This window comes from Tachypleus tridentatus, chromosome 13 (assembly GCF_004210375.1).
Source record: "Tachypleus tridentatus isolate NWPU-2018 chromosome 13, ASM421037v1, whole genome shotgun sequence".
Lineage (NCBI taxonomy): Eukaryota > Metazoa > Arthropoda > Merostomata > Xiphosura > Limulidae > Tachypleus > Tachypleus tridentatus.
Window position 1 is genome coordinate 240080099 of NC_134837.1, and position 19284 is coordinate 240099382.

General features: G+C 31.8%; 1 protein-coding gene across 1 annotated transcript in view; it reads left to right on the forward strand.

Moving 5' to 3' along the window:
• LOC143239090 (nephrin-like) overlaps positions 1–6162 on the forward strand; it is a 159484-nt gene extending 153322 nt beyond the window's left edge. Inside the window, exon 21 of the mRNA XM_076479904.1 lies at positions 4821–6162. Within this exon, the coding sequence (XP_076336019.1) occupies positions 4821–5036 (216 nt within the window). The 3' untranslated portion in view covers positions 5037–6162. The remainder of the gene's footprint in view (positions 1–4820) is intronic.
• The last annotated feature ends 13122 nt before the right edge of the window (positions 6163–19284 follow it).

A 19284-nucleotide genomic window follows, 5' to 3' on the forward strand; every position in this document is an offset into this window, starting at 1 on the left:
AAATATTAAAGAAGTTGTAATGTCTTTAACTGCTTTAAAACTTGGCCTTGCTTACGTTACTTCTAGATATTAATACGTATTGAATGGACATCATTTCAAACTTCTGCATTATTATACACTAAGACTACTACGAAACAAATACAAGTTTTTAATTCCTAACAGAAAGTAATTGAATGTATAGATTGAAATATTTGTAAATAACAACTATAAATAAACTATAAAATGTTTTCAAATTCATTTCTGATCTTCAAATAAGAAAACAACCACTCAAAGAGTATTTTGTGCAAGTAATTATTATGTATTGGCGTGTTGTACAAATATTAGTGCTTATTATAATGCATCTGTAATGAATTCTGTGTGTATAATTATAACATTGTTTATGGACAGTTTTTGACGTGTTCAATGTATATTTATGTTAGAACTATCCATCTATATATTTTATCGACTTATCTATTATAGTTCAATATACTGATTAAAATATTAACATTTTTTTACATAATTTAGTTAATTATCACATAAAGACATTAATAATGTTTTTTTATAGATTCATCGCCTCATTTATCAATTATCTGCTATTGCCGTTTAACAATGCATGTAACCGTATTCTAATATAGTTGTTTCACTTCATATTTTTATATCTCAAGTTGTATTTTTTGCCTTTACTGTTTTCTGTATAATCGTAACGTTACCTCCATCTTCCTTATGTTTTCTTCTTCAATCTCCTGTCGTTTATTTTAAAAAAACAATCTTCTATTTAACATGTTTATTTTCTCAACATGATATTTTCCTTCTTGATCTTCAGTAATTATAAGGTTTTGTTTATTCTACCGAATATAATAAGAACATTTTTTTCCTTTAGCAGGCGGTTATCGTCCTTTCTCTGTTTTTATTAAAGACTAATTTCCCAGTATTCTATCAGCTTTTTATTAATTTTGATCCTTTTTAATGTACAAGTTTTGGTTTTAATATCGAGCAAAGTTACTCGAAGGCTATCTGCGCTAGTTGTCCCTGATTTAGGAGAATAAAACTAGATGGGAGCAACTAGCCATCACCACCTCCCGCCAAATCTTGTGCTACTTTCTAAGAATGAATAGTGGGAGTGACCGTCATATTATAACGCCCCCATGGCTGAAAAAGCGAACATATTTGATGCGATGGTGATTCGAACCCGCAAACATCAGATTACGAGTCGAGTGTTTTAACCTCCTGGACCTGCTGGACTAATGTACAAGTTAGAAACATTATTCCTTATAAAAAAATCATTGTAATGTACATTATTCAGTTTACACTCACTTTACTTTAAAATTTTACCTGCAACTTTATCATTCTAAAACGATAGCTTCATAAACTTGATTTTTGAAGCAGGCCTTATGAATGACACGTCGAGGTACCTGTCCTTTTCCATGTTATGACTTTTAAAGAATGTTTGGGTAGATGCTATGATAAATAAGACAAGAATCCTAACTTCCAAATAATTTATTTACAACATAACGTATTATTATAGTATTTATTATGACCTCACCAAAAGTTTTGTATGAGACTAAAGAACTCAGTATATATATATATATATATATATATACGTAAAACGTGGTATACAATAAGCAATGGTCAGGGTGACTTTGTAGGAAAAGTTAGTGGCCAGGATAATGACGGTTGGGGTGCTTTATGTTCCCCGATTTTAATATCCAGCTCTTAATGTCTCTCAACAGTGTTTCTGTTTCACGTGATTAAATAACTGACAGTAATTGACCAAAGAAGTGTCTTATTGGGCAAATCTGAAAATTCACGGATCAAAGTAGGAAGTAAATATAACTCAAGGAATGGTTCTTTATATCAGCCTTTTGGTGACTTTTGGAGTAGAAACTCCAGTTGAATTTATATAGTATTACAATAGTGGCGGCCATGTTTTTTCCTTGCATTCCTCCGTCGAGAGTGCGAGTGCACTCTCCGTGGTATGTAAGACGTTTGTGTGCCGTCTTCTGTTTGGTCATGTGACCCCAGAGGATTAGGTACCCCTGAGCCTCTATTGACAATCGATTTGATTCTCAAGTGAAGCCCACATTAATTCTTCAGTATAATATGGAGCATACGTGTAGTAATAGCTCATTTACAAACGGGAGTGACCATTTACAGACCATGTTTATGAATGTATAACGTCGATATTTTGAGCTTTGCGATATAAATTTATCTTTCTTGTTCATTGTCAACAAATAGTTTGGTTCAAATAAATAGTTTCATAAACATCAAATGGGAAAATATAGCACGCATTATATTTTCTCATAAATAGACCCTTTTGAAGTAAAATTAACACTACATTTCTAATCATTGCTTTGCCGAGTTATAGGTGGCTACAGATAACATACGTTGTTTACTAGATTTTAATGGTTAGGGGTACTTAGGTCTGTTGTCATGATGTATAATAAACTTTTTCCGCGTTCGTAATAATTCATTTTTTAAAGATTTTTACGGAAGTAATCTGTTGGTCTGTTTTGAAATTTGTGTAACAACATAGAGGTGTTTGAGCAATTATGTAAGAATTTATTTTTGTGTTTCTAAGAACTCTGTATGCTTTGGCGACTCATGAGTTTTGTACTGTTTGTAGATTTTTTTGTAGGTTGGTGTGCTTACATTTAACAATGTGGGCAGGCACACTCTATCATTAAGCGTATTTAGATTTTATATTTTTTTGAGTAGTTTTTCTATCGTAGCCCCCAGTCGGCTAGTGATACAGCGATATGTCTGTAGACATACTTTGCTAGAAACCAAGTTTCGATGCTCGTAGAGTGCGGAACACGGATAGTCCATTGCGTAGCGTTGTGCTTAATTACAAACAATTGTTGCCAGTCTGAAGTCGTATATAAATCACTTTTTTAAAAGATTTTATTCTCAAATTTCATTTATGTGTTTAGTCAAATTTCATTTAGAACATTAGATTGTCAGACCTATGAATTTGGCTGGTGTGGCTAGCTGGTGAAGAGTACCGTAAAGGTATAATTTAGGAAGCTGTTTGCTTTTATTTTTTCATATTGCGAATAATATAATTTGTGTTTTAGGGACATTTATCTTGATTTTCTATTTATTGGAGTAGTTTTTATTTCAATTGAACGTAGTTGTGGATTTATCGCTATTATAGTTGGAGTGTAGAAGCTCTTCCAGACAGTCACATAATCCGGACACTGGACAAAACCAGAAATTCGGCTCAGACACGAACATACACGATGAATAGAATAGGGCTAACTACTCCTTTCTGCGGGCAAACTGTTTCCGGGGTAAAATACTTCGAGAAGGTGCCCGACAAATTAAATCTAGCATATAATATCTTGTGTTGTTGTGTAAAAAAAAATTAAGTTTTGTTTTTAGGGTAAAGACGTAGCGCCATCTATAAATGTAGTTAACTTATGTCAAAGATAACAAATATTCAATAACAGCAATGATGGAAGTGTAGAAGTTTTGAACCCCCATTAACATGCCTATTGTTCCAAGTTATGACCTCATAAAGTTTGGTTGAGACTGGCCTACCTACCCAGAACTAGTTAGATAACGGACACACAAATTTTTGTGTTTTATACATGCATATAGAAAACGAAGTTCTTTCCTATCTGTTCTCTGAAATTCATTTGTCCTGTTCTATGGAATTTTGTTTGTTTAATTGGTGTTAGATAATATTATCACATGATTGTGGGATTTATCGAAAATCCAGTTTTGTCACAATCAGTAGCGTCTATGCGTTAATCGATATTTTTCTTCTTTCTATATAAATGTTTATCATATTCCTTAATTATTAACTCGAATTTTACTGAGAAAATCTAAATGACGTAGTAATTCTTTGGAATTCTAGTAAATATCAGTTACTCATTTTAAACGTGTTTGAAGGTAATATTACATATTTTCATCAAACTTACAACACATTGAAACTCGTGGATAATTTGTAAATTTGATTTATTTCGGATAAATGTGAGCGTAGCTGCATAAAAGCTATCTTCACAAGTCATTTCTAATTTTGAGCTGATAGACTATAATGAATTAATTTTACTATTTACCATCATTTATTTGATTTCTTTAACAGTATATTAGGATAAATCATCGAAGTCCCAAAAGTGCTGAGCGTGATATGTTTTGCAATAACGATACGTGAGCCATATGCCCCAAATCCACAATTCGTTACCACAGGGTAACGCATGGCTTCAATTCATATATGAGCACAGTTATACGTTTTTCAAAAAAGGGTGTTGTAAAATTATAATTACCAATTCATTCATATATCAATTTTGTAGCATAAAAACCACTTTTTTTCATATTAACTTCGAAGTTAATTTAAAAAATATCAGTTTTAGTTTTGCGGGAAGTAGAAACATGAAACAGCATAACGTACAAAGGCGTGTTTGTTTTTAGGTAATATACTTGCAATAAGAAAAACACGAATGTTTTACCAACGTTCTGAGAAAGGTAAAAATCCATGCATTCATGACAAAGTAAACAAGGAGTAAATGTGTTTGCCGCAAAAGGATTCTGTAGCATTCTTGACGTCATACAGCCAATCAGGACTTTTAAAAAAAACAAAACTATTTTCATTAAACTTTTTCAAGAATTTTTTTCGGTAATACAAATACATTTGAAAATAAACAATTGCCAAATTCTAACTTTCTCATATAATCAATAACGTTTTATTTATCACATTTTTTATCACATTTTTGTGCTTTAAATAGGATCTTCTTCCTTTAATTTGTTTGATTGTAACTTTATACTAATTGATACTATGAATAAATAGTCGTGTTTTTTTATGATAAAATGTAATTGTAACAGCTTACTGGAAATTTCAGGATCCAATGGAAAGAGTGTTTCACGCAGACGAAAAACCGGAAAAAGAAACGTGTTTTACTAATAGCTCAGAAGAAGTTTCCAAAAGTTTACTTTACGAATTTCATGCTCGAGTTAACAAAAAGGGTGCCAATAGTTTATCCAAGTACACAGAAGAGGGCCAAGAACCTCTTCTACATACCCAAATCAATGAAATACAAGTTATAAACACAAGCTGAGAGATAAAATACCGCCAAAGGAGTATCGTAATAGTGGTGGAATATCAAATAGCATAGCGTTTTCCTGTATTAAAGATCAAATAAATCGTAAAATAATAAAGATTTGATGGCTGATTTAAAGATCAAATAATTTGTAAAATAATAAAGATGTGATGGCTGATTTAAAGATCAAATAATTCGTAAAATAATAAAGATATTATGGCTGATTATCTGAGAAAAACTCACCAAAGCACGTGTGTTTCCCTGAAGTCATAATTCTTCACTGTAGTATAATATCAGCCAGTGTTCTCTTATGCCAGCTGTCTCATAAACGTGTCACAGAGTCTTCTCATAAAAGTCACTTGTGTTTCGTGAGCTTTCAGGTAGTGTTTCATGTTTTAATTCTCAGCATTAATGTAAATTATATTATTTCAGAAAATTAATTCATGTAATATTTGGATTATAACAGAAAGTACATAATCAAAATTCATTATGTACCAATTGCTTATAACAGTCTTGAAGTGGTTCAATGTGTGTAAGGTGTGATACTAAGTGGTTTAATTTGAATAAAAATAGGCACTACATTTAAATATGTATCCTAAACCAAAACTATTTGAATGCCTGTCAAATTTAAACACAGAAATATTTAAAGAAATATTGTTTTGCAGATTATTAAGAAATACAGTTTAGAATTATTTCGATATATGTTATATAAGAATTGTCTATTTTCATACGATACTGACAGTCCTATTGATAAAATAAAACAGTCGTTTCTATGACAACAGCTTTTGTTTTGTTCGATTTTTTTTCTGTTTATTAGAGCGTTTAATGATTTTTTTTTGTAATTTGAAATAAAAATGTATTCACTTTAGTAGATTCTGTCGACTAAGTTAACAGAAAGTCTTCCATTAATGTAACCAAGATCATAACATTTAACGCTTTTTAAAAATTTATTTCACAGGAACGTCGACAGTAGCTTTGAAACCAGTTATTATAGTTCACTATCTAGGCTTGGTTAACGTATATTCATGTTAACGGTTTGTTTCATCGCAAATAAAACACATGAAAAAGTTGAGTGTTTTCTTGCTTACTGTTTGTCACCAATATATTTATAGGAATAAAGATATATATATATATATATACTTTATGTAATGTCTATTGTTTTCACTTTTCACCCTGTAAATGCACAGCACTGTAATGTCTAGAAGGTTACAACTAAAAGTATAAAAATACGACATCTGAGAACAACTTTCTAGGATTCATTTTCACATTTTCCTTCTTATAAATAGGTGATTCTACTCTTCCGCAAGGAATATCTAGTGATAAAAGGAGAAAAAAATGTCTTTTATATTACGCATGAGCAACTCAGTGAAAAAAAAAAAAAGATTGCTCTTTTATTTATAAATTTTAATGATGTACAGACACAACTTTGGCAGAAAATGTTGAGTGGTCAGTTCTTTATACAATCAGGTTATTTTATAGTTAGTTAATCTTCACTAAGTTCAAAGCTTTAATATCTAATTCATAACTTTCTCAATGGTGCGTATGGAAATTTCGGAGGAGGTTGCGTTGTGATGTATGCATTGACACACATTTCTAACAGGAAATGTCGTCATATTCAAAATCCGTCTAGTTTCAAAATAATAACTCTTTCAAATATTTTCATCCAAAAATGCATTATATTATTTCGACCTAATTCAAGTTGACATCATAATATATTAAATTTGGAAACTAAATACACCCTGCTTCTCTTTACCGAACACCTATATTACTCCGTTGAATTAATTGTAAATGAACCCGTATACGAAACAGTAACAAGCCAGTAGTGCTTATTTGTAGAAAGTTACTTGAATTATTTTATTGTAACAGTTTAACAAGTCTACGCGTAATAAATAACGGCCCCCCGCTAGTACAGCGGTATGTCTCCGGATTTACAACGCTAAAATCAGCGGTTCGATTCCCCTCGGTGGGCTGATCAGATAGCCTTTGTGGCTTTGCTAAAAGAAAACACACACACACAATAAATAATGTAATAATGCACTGAATATACTTAAATGTTCGAGCGTTGTAATCAAGTGTAAGAACATAAAGATATACACATGTTAGTGTCACGATTTTGTATTATCTAATGATAGCGTAGGTACGTTGATTGTTCTATGTCAGTTTGACAGTAACATGACATTAAAGTATTGACAACTTTTAAACCAACGAGAAAACATACAAGAAGGAAAACAAGCAGCATTGAAACTTAACTTTTATTTTCAGTTTCCTTTCAAGTTTCAAAAAAGGATAATACAAAAATATTTAAATATTTAGATAGGACTTTAAAAGATAAAATAGATGTTTTGAAGAAGGTGCAATCTTAATTGATTCTAAAGATTACTGATCAAATATATAAGACGATGATGTTTAAAAATTCGTATTCGTGTATCGTGTTCTTATTACAAAACAGGTCTTAATATTCTCGTCTGGTAACAACTCATTGACAAAGTATTACACAGTAGAAACAATAGTGGACAGAATATATTTAGCACGCGTGTTTCACCTTTAAATTGAGCTTTGCTCTTTTTAATGGTGTATATAATGTCTTTTTTTCTTACAACAGAAAACCTTAATATACAAGAAACTGTGCCATTCCCATTTAATTCCTCACTATTCTTAGCTAGACTTTACTGTCTGTCAGGTTAATTAATGTTTTATCCATAAGTTTTTGATGAATCTATATGTAATTATATTTCTCCATTTTTTTTTGCTAGAGTCTCCCGCTGGTACAGCGGTAAGTCTACGGATTTACAACCCTAAAATTAGGGACTCGATTCGCCTCGGTGGACTCAGCAGATAGCCCGCTGTGGCCTTGCTATAAGAAAACACACATATATACACATACACTTCTACTAGACCAGGCTGTAAAACATTACACAATTTATACCTTCCGTTCATTTTCATTTTAATATTTTACTAGGATTTATACTGACTACTAGAGTAAATGGAACATTTTGCAATTTACTAAAGAACTATTTGAAATATACTTTGGTAATTACGTTACAAATTAAGATATGCCAAACTTTTTTCTCACTAAATACGATTTGTCAACATTCTATTAAACAGTTATATGTTCCTTTTTATTTATTTTCAAATACAAAACACAAATATATGTGAACCATATTACTTAATATAACACAATGATTGTGCAAATATTTCTTTAAAAATGAAGATCCAGTGCTTTGACACTCTTTAAATTTGAATTTTCAATAAAATTATCAAGACATTTCTTAAACATTTCAAAAATAGTTGATATACAAACATAATATATATCATGGGTTTCGTGAAACACAGAATAGGCAAAAAGAGTACATAATTATCAATATTACAAACTACCTTCAAAAAGCATTTCATAATTTATTGATCAAAAATATTCATCAGTGTTAATGTTTGATGGTAGATATGATAACTGTATTATCTTCCTTCATGTTATTTGAAAAGTAAACGAGAATTTGGAGAAATACACAACTGAAAATACTGTTTTGCACTTACTCATAAAGAGTGATTCAGACCTGAACAATAATTTATGGAGCCATGCGCCATGAAATATCAGTTCATATGGTGTAAATCGAAGAACAGTGAAAGATTGATTATGAGGTTTCTGTCTGATGAGTGGGCTGGGAATGTGCTTTGAAGGAAATTATTGATCAGATACTACACCACGCCAGATTGAAACGGACTTCAAACAGAAAACAGGGCGTGAATAAATTATATGTTATGAAATACTCGTACTCAATAGAGTATACAGCCTGGTCAACCACCAAAACTGAAACAAGAAGATTATAATGTATATTAATTTACCTACTTATGTTTATTTCTAAAACACTTATGCAGGGCAAACGTTATACATAGGGGTTTCGAATATTTATGTGTTACAAGCGAGGGCGTTACGATATATAGTTTTCTTTCAGGTTACACTAAAAAGATTGGCATGCAATATATTTTTAAATTATTCCCATATTCATTCTAATACAATTAGTAATTTATAAATTCTCATGTAACCATATTGTAGTAGTCCCAGTAATTTCTTGTAAACTCAATAATTACACTGTTTAACAAACAGCTAAGTTTCCATCCATAGTTTCTTGATATTTTCTGTAACTCTTCGCGATTACACCGTTATTCGTGATGACGAGAAACCCACTTGAAATAAAAATGTATATCAGAACGGCTGTTATGGATATTAACACTTTCATTGATAAGGAGAGAACAACGTTTCGACCTTCCTAGGTTAAGAAACCTGAAGATGACCCAGAAAAGTTGAAACATTGTTCTCTCTTTATCAATAATAGTGTTAACACCCATACCAGCCGTTCTGAGATACAATTACTCCGTTAATAAATAACTAAATCTAAGATTGAGCACACTATGGTATCCTTGTATAACTCAAATAATCATATCTCTTCAACTGTAACCGTCAAGTATTCATTGGGTTTCACTAAATAACCCAACATACCAATAAAACATTAATTTTGTAAAACAATTTGTTTTGTTTTAATTAGAACAACTATAATGTATTCTAGATTCCTATGCATATGAATTTCAACAGTAAGGCTTTAAATTAAAATGTAAACTATTCTGATGTATTATATACCAGTTTAAAGGAAAAAAAAACTCAAATGCTGTTAATTTAAAAATGCAATTATGATCTTAAAATGGTGAATATATATAGTGAATTTTTGAGACACAAAATCAGTATTCTCATTCAAGTGAAATCTAATTTATTAGCTATTCTAATAGCATACATTTTTCTTATATCTTCTTTGTTTTTTATAGAAAGTTTAAAACTGTTTTTATACTCTGTACAACACGTTATCAGCTATATGCATTTATTCATTATACTGTTTGCTAACCTATTTCAAAGATTACTTTTTGGAAGATAAAGTTGTTGATAAAAACTGTAAGGAAGCAGCTATGTGTGCAATAGGGTATGTTTTTCTTTTTGGAAAAGGCGGTGTTATAATGTACTATAATGTGAAAACGTGTTTACTGTTCTTATCCCTATTTTATTACACAGTTTATGAGTATTTCATAACATACAATTCAAATCCTGGAATTCGTCTTGTTTGCTTGATTGCTGTAAGGCATGTAATGATTGATACCTCCAAATTGTTAATGGATATTTATTTTGAGTGAAGTATTAATGACATCCAAGTTATGATAAAGTTATTATAAAAGCTGTTCTTTGTTCTCTTTTTAGGCTACTAGATTCAGTGTTAACGATAATTTTGATAGTTTTGCTTGAGGCAATGTACAACAAATCATTACATTTTTACTTCTGTAGTTAATAGTACATGAAACAATACGTAATATTATCATTATATTTAGCAATTAGCTGCTTTGTTACACATAAAACACCTTACATCGTTTATTTTCACATTTTGATGAACTGGTCTACTTTTAGCAGGGTACTGTGTATTACGTTATTACATTTTTTAATTAGTTGGTCTGTTATGCGGTATGCATTATTTATTAAATTTTTCATTGGACGAAAATGATTAGTTTCATATTAAATACTAAAAATGTCAAAAATGTAAGAGGGTATTTTTTATCCATATTATCCTATGCGCAATTAACAACCCATTGGAAAGAAAGGTGTTTATATCTAAACTAGCAACCCCTCAGTGGCATAGCAGTGTTCTGCGGACGCATAGCGTTAGAAACCGGGTTTCGATACCCGTGGTGAGCAGAGCACAGATATCCCATTGTGTAGCTTTGTGCTTAATTCCAAACAAACAAATCTAAATTAGCTGTAATAAAATAGGTGAAATGAAACCTCGTTTATAACAAAGTATATGAAGGTGTGCTTCTGTTTTTTAGCATAATAAACATTAAAAGTGCAATAAAAATGCGTAAATATATGAATACTGAAATGAAAGACGCACTTTTTATCACTTATGAACTCCATTAACATTTGATAGTTTTTAGCGAAATTAGATATGGAAATAAATAGCAGGTCCGACCCCTCACATGATATTATTCCTCATGTCACCTTATATCACTGTATCAAGTCTGATGCTGACTGATCAAGAAATATGGAAATGTATAAGAAACTGATGGATGATAAATGCGAATAAATAGACAGAAACTGAGCTTCATATACTAGATTCTGTTTCTCGATTTGGGGAAAACTTTTTCAAGCATAGAAACCTGAATTTTTTAAGTAGAAACAGATTAGTCAACAGATAGTTAGAATCCACAAGTTAAATGAAGATCATGGAATTAATCAATAAAGAGAACTGGAAGACTTTTGAGACAAAATAGAAACATAATCCAGATATGCTACAAAAACATAAGTTTTTTACATATGAAACACAAAGTTAAAATTTTCAACTATTACAATGAAAATTAAATATTTGATAATTAAATTAAACTGAAAGTAAATTGATCATAGAATTTTGAAAAAAATATAAACATAAAAATGCGCATGACAGTTGATGAGCTTTAAGACTACATATTATTATTTAAAACATGTGGTGATCAAGATAAGGAATAAACAAAATGATAAGCCTAGAATTCACCAGAAAGTTGCAGATCTGTAAAGCGAACAGATAGCTCAAGGAATATGAGGCTCACAAAATTCATTGGTAGACATCAAATGATGAACAACTCCCGTTCTAACAATGCTGGAGGTATCGAGCTGTTATGTGATTTATATTCATAACAAAATATATTGTCTGAAAATTATTTTTCGTATGTCTGTAACAGGCATATATATATATAACTTTTCAGCATATCAGTAAAACAGTCACGTGGACCATAAATCAACTGTAAAAGTTTATTTATCTTCACCAGATTTATTTATTCTACAAACGTACATGTAACATGAATAGTAAATTCTAATGTCTATTGCCGTAAGACTTAAGGGAAGGAAGCTACTCATCACCACCCACCGCCAACTCTTGGGCTACGCTTTTACCAACGAATAGTGGGATTAACTGTCACGTTATACGCTCTCACAGTTGTAAAGACGAGCCTGTTTGGTGTGACAGGGATACGACATTATTAATGAGTTAATTATAAATGTCGGAGCTTTGATGTTGTATATAAGCTCAAAATAAATATTACGTAATTCTTTTAAACTTTTGCAGAAGAAGGACACATAATTTGTAATTTTGGTTTAGTTGCCCATGTTACTAGAAATAAATTATCATGATTAGTAAACTAATGTAATCCTGCATAAACACATCCTGTTTTTCTTTAATTTTGTGCTAGTGCAGGCAACAAAATATATACATCAGAGGGAGAAACACGAAGGATATAAATTTTCTGTCAAACAAAACAACAAAAACGAAGCACTACACTTTCAAATAACGTGTATATGTCTTTCTAATACTTGAATGATGTATTGAACGTTTACCCAGCCAACCCGACTTCAAGTTGTGGGTTTTGTTTCACATTTCACTTCAAATCCTGAAGAAAGGTTTGCAAGTAAACGAGGTAATTTGTTTTACAGACGAGGTCTGCTCTAGCCTTTCGGAACAAACTGAATTTAAACACCCAACCTTAGCAGACGGGCAATAACTCTAAGACACTGAAATATTGTAAGTCAGGTTTCACTGAATACCGTTAATGCTACATTAAGTCCAACTCTACTGGTGATCAGATTTCTTTTACCCTGAAATATTATAAGTAAAAGCTGTGACCATGTTTTTCATCATCATTTCTAGTTTGTTTGTTTGTTTTGGAATTTCGCACAAAGCTACTCGAGGGCTATCTGTGCTAGCCGTCCCTAATTTAGCAGTGTAAGACTAGAGGGAAGGCAGCTAGTCATCACCACCCACCGCCAACTTTTGGGCTACTCATTTACCAACTAAAAGTGGGATTGACCGTCACATTATAACGCCCTCACGGCTGGGAGGGCGAGCATGTTTGGCGCGACTCTCAGATTACGAAGCGCACGCCTTAACGCGCTAGGCCATGCCAAGCCTTCATTTCTAGTTATGGTTTGGACTTTGAAAAATCATTATTGATTACAATATTTTCTACTAACTAAAGGAATATGGTATAGCTACAAAATAACAGTTTTCGGTGTAACAGCGTATAAGAAGTGGGGTGGTTCCAAATGAAGAGCATGTGCCAACACTTGTCTTATTCTTTTATAACGTCACCTAGTGGCACAACGATATGTCTGTGCTAGAAACCGGGTTTCGATAACCGTGGTGTAGCTTTGTGATTAATAAAAAGCTATCAGTCATCTCTACTATGCATGCTGCCTTCAGTGGCACAGCGGTATGTTTGCAGATTGAAACCGCTAAAAAACGGGTTTCGATACCTGTGGTTGGCAAAGCACAGATAGCCCATTGTGTAACTTTGTGCTTAATTCCAAACAAACTACTATACCTTTTCGTACATATTGGTTCAGCTATGTATAGTCATAAATGAATTATAGTATTTGAATTTTTATGTAATTCAAGTTTTATGGTTACGTAATTCATAAAAATTATCAAATACTTTCTAAGTTGATATAGTTGTATTTGTTATTCGTTTATTGGTTGAAGTAGATAGATAATGGAAATAGTACACTAATATCTGAAAAACGCAAATTAAGACTATATACAGAGATATTTAACTTTATCTCTAAAATATTCAACTGAACATTAGGCACGTATATCTCACGTATGCTGCCTCTTTTTATTATTGATAAGTGTTTTTGAATACGTTTTGGTATTTCTTAACGAATTTTGGTCTATAGACGCAATCTTAGTAAAGCACTGAGTAATTATTAAATAGAGAGATTCATTTCTTCTTGTTACTTTTAGATCACGCGATTATTGTAACGTTTAGTAATTAATTTTAGCATTGCTTTAAGAAAACCTAACTTGCTAACAAAGATGGTGGTTTTATAACATATCACCGATGAAAATCTATTTTCAAGATAATCACTATTTTACGTGAATTTGAATGAAAAGTGTAGAATTACTCTTTTTTTTAAAAAAAGTTCTATTTTATTAAGTAGCTAAGTATTTCTGCTGAAACTGAACATTTCTTGAGCAACATTTCTCTCTATTACTCGATTAATGAAATGCTACCCTTCCAGCAATAATAAAATTTTGGTTTTGTAATCACAAAACGAGTTACGATCTAGCTTTTTTTTTTCTAAATTACGTTGTTCATTTATAGTTAAGCACAAAGGTACACAAAGGGATATCTGTGCTTTGCCCACCACGGGTATTGAAACCCGGTTTATAGCAGTGTAAGTCCCGCAGTCATACCACTGTGCCAATGAGGGGCAAATTATATTATGAACCTTCTTAAGTTTTTAAGTCATCTTGCTGTTTATATACGAAATAAGGTATTTTTTCTTATAATTTTGACTCCATTTACACTAACGTATATATGCACGGCTGGCGAAAATCTTAGGCCAATAAACATGAAAAAATATGCATTTTGCGTTGTTAGACTTAACCATTTATTTGAGTAGAGCTTCAAAAAATTAAAATAAGAAAAGGGAAAATAAAAATAAAAAAGTTTTTAAGCATATAATAGGGAAAACGTGAACACTATGAAAATAGCCTAAATACTAGCTGGTCAAAAGTTTAAGACCATACTGAAACGAAGCGTTAATCGGTAAACACGTAACAAAATTAAGTCATTTGTGTTCAAGCATTAGCGTTATCAACATCTCCCACTGACATCTCTTGTGTTACATTGGATAAAAACGTGGCAAAGGCTAAAAAGTTCACAGAGTTTGAACGTGGCAGAATTGTCGAGCTGCAAAAGCATGGTCTCTCTCAACGTGACATCGTTAGTGAGATTGGGCGTAGTAAAACTGCTGTTACAAATTTCTTAAAACACCCTGAGGGATACGAAACGAGAATTTCAAGTGATCGGTTCAAGAACATTTCGCCGACGTTGAGCAGGAGGATTCGACGGGTTGTCTGGCAAGACATCAGCCGATCGTCGAATCAGATTAAGGCCCTTATGGACACAGAATGCAGCTCAAGAACAATCAGACGGCATCTACCTGAGAAAGGCTTTAAAAACCATAAACGTCTTCAAAGGCCACGCCTTCTTCCACATCACGAAACAGCTCGGTTAAACTTTGCTGAGAAGCACCAAACATGGGACGTGGAAAAGTGGAAGAAGGTTTTATTCCCTGACGAGAAAAAAATTTAACCTGGATGGTCCAGATGGCTTCCAACGTTACTGGCACGATAAGGATATCCCACCGGAGACATTTTCTACACGACACAGTGGAGGAGATTTCATCATGATCTGGGGTACTTTCTCCTTCCATGGAACAATGGAGCTTCAAGTTATATAGGGGCGTCAAACAGCAGCTGGATACATTGGCATGTTGGAGAATGCATTCTTTTTGACTGAAGGTCTTCACTTGTGTGGAAATAACTCGATCTTTCAGCAGGACATCGCTGCAATACACAATGCCCTTAAAACAAGGTCGACTTCTTGGCAAATAACGTGATTTTTTGGACCATCCAGCGTGTTCGCTCTAATTGAACCCCATTGAAAATGTTTGGGGTGGATGGCAAGGGATGTCTTTAGAAATGGACGTCATTTCCGAGCAGTGCATGATCTTCGTGAAGCCATCTTTACTACTTGGGATAACATTCCAGCCAGCCTTCTTCAAACGCTTATATCGACTATGCCAAATCGAATGTTTTCAGTTATTCACAATGACGGTCGTGCAACTCACTACTGACACTTTTTGTTGGGCATTTCCTATCCTGTTTAGGACTTCTTTTTGGTATGGTCTTAAATTTTTGACCAGCTAGTATTTAGGCTAATTTCATAGTGTTCACATTTTCTCTATTAAATGGTATTTTTTATTTTCTATTTTCTTATTTTCATCTTTTGAACCTCTACTCAAATCAGTGATTGAGTCTAACAACACAAAATGCATATTTTTTCTTAATGTTCACTGGCTTTAAAATTTTGGCCAGCAGTGTATGTGTATACCTCTATATGCGTATAAAAGGTATTTACAATATCACTTTTATATTTTTATATTTTCCTTTTTAACACTTCATTATCTCCTATAAACACTCATGGGGATATGTTTTTGTGGCTCAAGAGATAATATAGAACACTAAATCCAGTTAAGAATAAAGCATTTCAGGACAGAAAGTATGACATAGTTCAAAAATTGTACGGATAAATAGGTGTATCAACATTTAGAATGAAGAGTGCGAAATAGCTTTAATATAACAATATTTCTTCTGTTTAATGGTGACGTTGTTTCTCATTAAAATTTTACACACATGCTGAGTTATAAACACTATGTTATGTTCTATTTCTCTAATCTGCTGTAACGTGCCTCTAACAATGTATAAAATGTTATTATCCTTTCATTATTACACTATGTAACAAAATTTTTACTTTTTCTTATTCCTAGGCAGAAAATGTTATTTTCCAATTGCTTGTGCCTAAAGTAAATGGAAAAGACATATTTTTTCTTCAAACTTTGCTTTTGTGACGTGGGAGCGTATAACGAAAGCATGATGGGAGACTAAATTTGGGGCTGCTACGTGAAAGTGATTTACATTACAGTCGCAAGTCTCGAAAAACTACTCACTTCTGAACATTTTTGTATAACTTTAATATAAATACATGTAAATCTTGATTCACATGTTGTTTCATTCAGATCTTATGTAAAAGAAAATGTGTAAATTTGACCGTTTTTACATAGAAAATAGGTTAATTTCTAAATTTCATTATCCAGGTCACGAAAGCAAAGTTTGAAGGTATAATGGCCATTTTCTGTACTTTTACAACATAAGTAATTAAGAAATAACCAATACTATCCAGGAATAAAATTTGTGTTACACAATATTATTCTAATATTTTAGTATATTTATAGTACTAACTTCGTAGCTATAAAAACATATGACATATATTACTTAAATGGAAATTGTAAAACAAAGAGAACCATAATACGTTTTACGATTTACTGAAAACACGCAAACAGAAAATAGAAGTCGCTGAGAAACGATAAGTGGAAAGAATATACAACTTATTTGCAGTTTTAAAAACAAACTGTAAGACTATGTGATACTCCAGAGCATTCAAATGTTGAACTAAAAATAATAGTATTAAGTGTATTGGTACAATGTGTGTGTGTGTGTATGTTTTTGTTTTCTTTATAAGAAAAGGGTTTAGTTACACGTACCACCCATTTCCTCTGCTAATTTTTGAATTTTTTTCATTAGCGAGTATAGATTCTATGTATTTTTTTTTAAACTTGTATGTAAGACAGAAACTTTAAATATATGTATTTTGTTTCCATAGGAAGTATTCCGCTGGAGCGGTTTTGTGTTACTCGTTCGTATATAACGAACTGATGTGTCCTGAGATGTGCGTGTGAAAAGATCTTCCGGTTTCTCCTATATATGCGTCTCCACATATATTACAAATGATTTAGTAGACCACGTTTTTTAGTAGCACATTTGTTCTGCTCTGTTTTCTATGGTGTAACATTGTTTTTGATATATTTTGTTTGAGAGAATGAAGACTAATCTAACAGTTATATCAGTGTTTTAAATGGTTTTTGCGTTGTGTTGATTGCCAGTTGAGATTGGTTAGTTGCTTTACAAATCTCGTTTGAAATTGTATTGTTTATGAAAGCAATATTCTTTGTGGGCGTTTCGTGTATGCTCTTTATTTTGTTGTTTTGGAGTATGTTGCTAAAACCAGATTACGAAACCTGTGGTGGGTAGAGCACAGATAGATCATTGTGAAGCTTTGTACTTACTTTCAATGAAACTATTCATAATTTTGCTTTTCAAAATTATTAATTTTTAACACGTCTGTTCTCAACTTCTTTTACGAAGAAAATGAATAAAATATGTATGTAACAGGTTTTTGTCTCTGGTTTTACACTAAAATACTATCGAGTTCTTAGCTAAGCTAAGCTTATATTTCTAATAGTTAAATTTCACTACCTTCTAATAAAAATATCTAAGCCTGGAAAGTTTATTTTAAAAATTAAATTAGCAATATGTGCTAGCAAACTTTTATCAGGCTCAGAAACTCAAGTAGTAAAAAGAAATCAGTCGAATTAGAAGTTCAATATATGTTATCATTTAGAGTATCTAACGTTGTTATTAGGTCGAAAGCGACCCAACTAATGGACCTAGAAAGACACCTCTAAATACTTTATTCATAATCTAGAAGTTATATAACTGGGAAAATACCAATTTTCCTATCAGTGATTATTTTCAGATTACTTGCATATTATTGTATCTGTTAAATAAATTATCTGTTAAAAATATTAAAATAAAGATAAAAAATTCTGAACTGTTGTTTCATAAAACTTCCTTATGCTAAAGAAAAGTGTTTGGTGGTGTGTTTGTGAACCTATTTAATAAACTTATTCTCATAACAGAGTGTTAGATTTGCTTTGCAAATTTTCATTTTAGAAAGGAGCTTAAATTGTAAAATAAGTCTTAAAATTACTTAAGTTGACAGTCAAAACACTGGTAACTAACTAGCTGAGAAATAAAAAGAGACAAAAAGTTTAGATCTAGTGGAAGTCCTGAAACAAGTTACAAAGCAACGTAAAATAACACAAAGGTAGTGCATGTAGGATATGTTTTCAGCTATATTGCAATCTAGATAACTTGTCAATATCTTTGACAATATGTCCTTAATTGTTGTAATTTGTTTTAAGGATTATAGAAAGTGTTTACCATTTCTTAATAAATCATAGAGGTATATATGTGTGTGTGTGTGTGTGCGTGTTTGTATTTGTTATTTTTTAAAAGCAACATTTCAATGTACTCGTAAGATTTTCATTTTGTAGAATAAGACTGAACACTGTTTACAATGTTATGCATCGTACGTTATTCTTATTGCCTTGCTTAGGAAAAGAAGAAATGTCTTTTGAGCTAAATGTAGTCATTTCTTCTCAAGTGTTCTTAAAAAAATTGTATTACTATAGCAGAACGTTTAATATCATAGTCACACGATTATATAAGCCCAGAAGACATAATCTGCAGCTTGAAACCCAATATCATTAGTCCTAAGAGAGCAGTATTTAGTATTTAGTTATATAGTTGTTTTATTTTTCGGCAGAACTTACTTTATGAAACTTCACAATATTGAGTGCACCATAAATTGTCTTTACGGTATATTTTACTGAATTCAATCTCTATATGAGGACACATATACTCACAACAGAAACTGCAGTTAAGTACCGTTCTTAACACATTCCAGACGTTCTTTATCAAAGTAATAAATTTCTTTTGTGTCAACGTTATTTAATTGT